The sequence below is a fragment of the Aplysia californica genome, unplaced genomic scaffold (assembly GCF_000002075.1).
Source record: "Aplysia californica isolate F4 #8 unplaced genomic scaffold, AplCal3.0 scaffold00423, whole genome shotgun sequence".
NCBI classification, from domain to species: Eukaryota; Metazoa; Mollusca; class Gastropoda; order Aplysiida; family Aplysiidae; genus Aplysia; species Aplysia californica.
In genome coordinates this window covers 554,337-559,544 of record NW_004797693.1, presented here as the reverse complement: position 1 = coordinate 559,544, position 5,208 = coordinate 554,337, and the positions used below count along the sequence as shown (strand labels likewise).

The window sequence follows — 5,208 nt, the reverse complement described above, 5'->3', positions numbered from 1 at the left end:
GGGGGGCAAATAAGTTATGTTTAAGTTACCTGCTGTTACGAGTTTGCTTCATTTCTTTTTATTTTTATGCTCCTCAAGGGTATGATTCTGATTTTTTGTCCTCGATCCCTAGAAGTGAGCATTTGAAACACACATTATGAGCTCATGTGGAAGCCTACACTGAAAGTGTCATACATTTGGGCTGTTCCCTTACTTAGATATTATTCTACCACTGATAGTTTTGCCAGTTTTTGTTGTGATAGCCTCCCCCCACACCCACCCCCCTCGCCCCTTAAATACCTCGTCCTACCTGTCCTACATGCATAAAAATGTTACAGACACAATTAGGATTTTGCCCCACCGTACACCAGAAGACTTTATTATTATATACTAGAAAAGGGATGGGGACGACAAAGGGGTTGGGGGTCGCCTGACCATCTCTGCAGATGGGTACCACATTATGACTACAAAACTAGCTCTTATACATCTTACGTCCATTAAACATTGAAGCAGTCGATCGCTTCATGTCAGTAACACCACAGTTAACGCTACGTAGGCCTACCAAAAGCTTTAATTAAGTCACAAGAATAAGAAGGCTCAGGACTTGTCTAAACTTAAAAAAAAGAAAGAAAAAAGCAAATCTACAATATACGTTATTCCTGCCCTTGTGGGAAGCCTTTTTATACTTTGGGAGTCTGATACATTTTACTTAGGTATCACCCTGAAATATATCTGACAATAGAACTAAATTTGCCCAAGACGCAACAAATACAGGTAATATAATTTATCACTGCCGTTACAATTATATTATTATATTCATTTTTTTAAAAACGAATCATTTGAGATACACCGACAACGTTATGTTTACATCTTTTACTTCCGTTGAATTTTTCATCATGGCGACGCCGTATAAACTGCGGTGTAATCTAACCGGTCATGAAAAAGATGTTAGGGCTCTTGTTTCTTCCTTGTTTCCTGAACATGGCTTGATTTCTGGTTCGAGAGACAACACCAGTTGTATCTGGGCTGAAAATGAGTACGTACATTGCCTTATTTTGAGCTAGAGTCTAGATCTAGATCTAGATCTAGATGATGTAGAATGTAGATTGAGATTTACCTCTAAATTAACAACAACGGCACGGGACTTTCTTTATACTTTTATAATAGGCTAATAATAGCTATGGCTATATCTATTCTTGTATAGATCTGCATAATATATATCTGGTACTAGATCTAGAGATCTAGATCTAGTAGTAAGATCTAGATCTAGATCTGGCACTCCTCAGACTATTGCAGTCCTGAGTATATAGGGTCAATAGGGATGTATCGTTTTGACTTTGACCTCACCAACTTACCAACTAGATCTAGATCTATTAGATCTAGGCTACTTCTGGTTGTAGACGATTACTTTTGTTGTTTGTTTGTTTTGGTTAGTGTTTTTACGGCGCTCGCAACTGCATAAGGTCATGTGAGCGCGTGGGACACACCTAATATTTTGAGTTGGTAGGAAATTTTGAATTTTGCCCGGGTGGTAGGGCTGGGTCGAGAACGGAACTGAATCGCTACTCTTGCTGCGGAACGCGATTCACGATTCACTTCAGCGGAACGCGGAACAGTATCGCCAAACGATTCCCGATTCACTCCCCTGTCGCTGTCACCACCTTGTGGCTTGTTTAACCTACTGCTGAGTCAAGTCGCGAGCGCAAGAACAGAACGGAACACTTAGTTTAGTATGGCTCCCCTTATTTTACACAAGATGGTATAGTCCGACCCCCCTATTAAAACAAAATGAACGGGGTCCAACCAATAGACAGAAGAAATTTTATGGAGCCATTGTTTTAGCGAATCATATGATTGCGGGAGAAGGTGAATTTATGGGGGTCACTAATTGAGGTCAGTAGATAGAGCAGCGCAACAAAAGGGTGGCGGGGACAACAAGAGTGGGACTCGCACTCGCCTAGTGGCGTTGACATGACACTGTTCCGTTTCAGTCAGTGTTCCGGCGGTTCTTTGAAGCTGACTGAATCGCGAATCGCCACTCTCAAATTTGGCGGGCAGGATCCAGACCTACCGGGTGGCGGCCGAAGCCTACTCTTATCGTTTTTAGACCACCAAGGGATCTTTAACGTGCGCAACTTGCACACAGGCCCTCCGAGATTTTTTGCCCTTGTCCGAGAAGGCTAGGTGTAGATCTTTCTTACCAGATCAGGGGTGTGGCAGAAAGACAGCAGTTAGGAGGAGCCAAGGAGTAGCAGTAGATAAGAAAGGCTGCAGAAAGAGTCAGGACCCCTGAGGAGGGGATAAAGGAGGTCAGGGGTTGGGGGCAGAAAGCAGAAAACAGAACATTGCTAGAGAGCAGGAAAGGAGGTGAAAGGAGACAATTTTAGAGAAGAAAATTTTTCGGTCGCTACCCGGATTCGAACCCGGGACCTTTGAATGAGAGGCCAACTCCTAAAACCTTTGGGCCATGAGAGCCCCCCGATTAATTTTTGATGCGTGTGCCGATCTATAGGCCTAGGTCTAGATCTAGATCTATAGCCTATGGACTCTTATGGAGAGATAGCCAATCAAACCTAACTGCAAAACATCAAATTATGGTCAAGTTCAGGGGGGCATGCCCCCCTGAAACCCCTGTGTTTTTGTTTAGGTGGTCCCACCCTGAAACCTCCCTTGCCTTGAATTTGTAATTTTATTGCTCATTTTGTAGGCTAAATTTAGATCTACTGATAAAACCTCTATACCGAATATTTAAATCAGTATCGATGTCCAGTAGTCTTTGGTGATTTAGATCTAGTGCTAATTCTAACGGGACTGCAATTGTTATACTGTACTGGACACGGCGTCACTTTTCGCCCGATTCTGTTACCTTTAGTTAGCGTGACTCAGCAGCCTGCCGGAGCTCCCCGGCTCGGGGTCACGGGGTTAATGAGCCCTGAAGCGACTTTGCCGGTGTCGATTAGGAAGTTCGCATTTTTGACTATATTTAAAACAATATTCTTTTTCCCCATCTGACAAAGCAAACCATTACGGGGATGTACTAAAAGCTCAATGTCTTGAGATTTATTCTGTGTTAGAATGGTTAATTTCTGTGCCTTAGTTTTTGTACTAGACAAGTGTTTGTAGAGTACCCAATTTGTCCTATTTTAGTTACAAACTTATAAATAAATGATTGTTAATTTAAAAAAGGCTCGATAGATCTCTCTAAACTCTGTGTTAAACTGACTACGAATATCATGTCTTTTACCACGTGAAATCGTAAATCTGTGCGAGTAGTAATAGTCAAGTTATAAGAGAAGAAAGATGCACATCTCTGCATTTTTTTTACTAAAGACAATCAGATTTAGATAAAGCTCTTATTTTACTATTAAACAAGAGAAAGTTAATCTGTGGTTGTTCATGAATCATGCTGTGTCTGTGGCAGCATGCATACAACTAAAAAAGATATAATATGAGCGATGAAAACCCCCCCCACAAAATCATGTAAATACATGGGTAGAGATAAACTTCTTGTGCGGAATAAAAATAATGACAGCTAACACATTCATTCTTAGTTTTTGTGTCAGAAATATTCCCAGACACAATTATGAATTAAAGAAATCAGTCACATTGTCACTTATTGCAAATTGTCATAGAAATGAAAAATAAAGCTGGAAACGTCTGTTGTTGATTCAGTGTCCCTAGAAAGCTAGAAATTATTCTTATAACCCAATTACGAGAAGTCATCCCTATTATTCAGTCAACTTACAAAACCTTGACTTAGCGTTTCAAGAAAAGTAAGAAATTTCTGGAGTGTAACAGATACTGTTCGTGTATTACATTGAAGATGTATTCTGGCTCTAAAATCGATTTGTACTTTTCATAGAGAAACTTCAAGGTAACTTTTTTAAACTTTCGAGAAAATATGCCAATATTCACGATTATATTAGACACATAAAGTTGTATTTGGAGGAATTACTTCACAGAAAATTGTGTGCCCGATGGATAAAGTTGCAAAATTACAGCTTTCTATTGCGCAGATACCATCTTTTCTGAGTATCTGTACAAATGCTATGTCATTCATGTTCCAAAAGTTCGAGAGATTTTATTAAGGCCTTTTTAAAATATTTTTTTTTCTTCAGCGCGTCTAACAAAATAACCAGACAAGTTACAAAGTCTGTTCTTTTTTGAGTCTCAAGAGCAGAAATGCATGCTTTGAGTGCACTAAATGAGAATTACAATAAATACAAGGATACACCTAAAATTGTACTTTGAAAAAACCCAAAAATTAAGTCGGCCCAGACAGAGCGGCGACAGGGAGCTGACCCCCGTGACCCCGACGTAATAAGACGCCCGGCGGGGAATCCCCCGCAGCAACTAAAATTCCACTGCCGGTGCGCCGTGAGGAGTGCCCTAGATCTAAAGATCTAGATTTCTTGATCTGCTTGTCTAGATCTAATTAGTTTTAGGTAGAGGAAAAGTGGCTATCCTCACCCAGGGTGAGAATAAAAATACGATCGACCTCTCACTCCAGGTGAGACCTGCCAGTGTTGGCTATTCTCACCCGGTGTGAAACAAGACCTGTTTTTCCTAATTTCGGAATACTGTCTATCGATGTGGATGGTTAAATTGACAAAAACAAAGAAAAAAATGACGTTATAACCACAAAAGTAAGCTAATTTGGTCGTCTACAAAGGTGCTATGGCTCTTTCACTTTTAGAATCAAGCCGAACTATGCATGTCGCCATTTTGTTTTGTCCGAAAGTTCTCGCAAGATCTACTCCTTCTCTCTCTCTCTCTCTCTCTCTCTCTCTCTCTCTCTCTCTCTCTCTCTCTGTCTCTTTCTGAATACTGTCTATCGGTGTGGACAAAATCAAATTGCAAAAACAAAGATAAAAAATGATGTTAAAACACAAAAGTAAATTAATTTGGTCGTCTACAAAGATGCTGCAGCTATTTAACTTTCCGAATCGAGCTGAACTATGCGGGTCGCCATTTTGTTTTGTCCGGAAGTTCTCGCGCTACTCCTCTCCCCCCCCCCCCCCCCCTCTCTCTCTCTCTCTCTCTCTCTCTCTCTCTCTCTCTCTCTCTCTTTCTCCCATAAGCTGAAACGTAGGAAGAGGAGAGATAACACTAACATTCAAACAAGATACATCCAAGACAACCGAATCAGCATCAGTTGAGTTAGTGGTGGTATCATTCTTGTTCAAGACAGTTGGATTCAAATATTGTAAGTCCCCCCCCCCCCTTACC

At 40.8% G+C, this 5,208-nt stretch overlaps 1 protein-coding gene across 1 annotated transcript in view; it reads left to right on the top strand.

Annotated features, from left to right (window-relative positions):
• Positions 1 to 860: 860 nt before the first annotated feature.
• Positions 861 to 5,208, top strand: part of LOC101863529 (phospholipase A-2-activating protein) — a 22,810-nt gene continuing 18,462 nt past the window's right edge. The window contains exon 1 of the mRNA XM_005104524.3: positions 861 to 1,015. Within this exon, the coding sequence (XP_005104581.1) occupies positions 876 to 1,015 (140 nt within the window). The 5' untranslated portion in view covers positions 861 to 875. The remainder of the gene's footprint in view (positions 1,016 to 5,208) is intronic.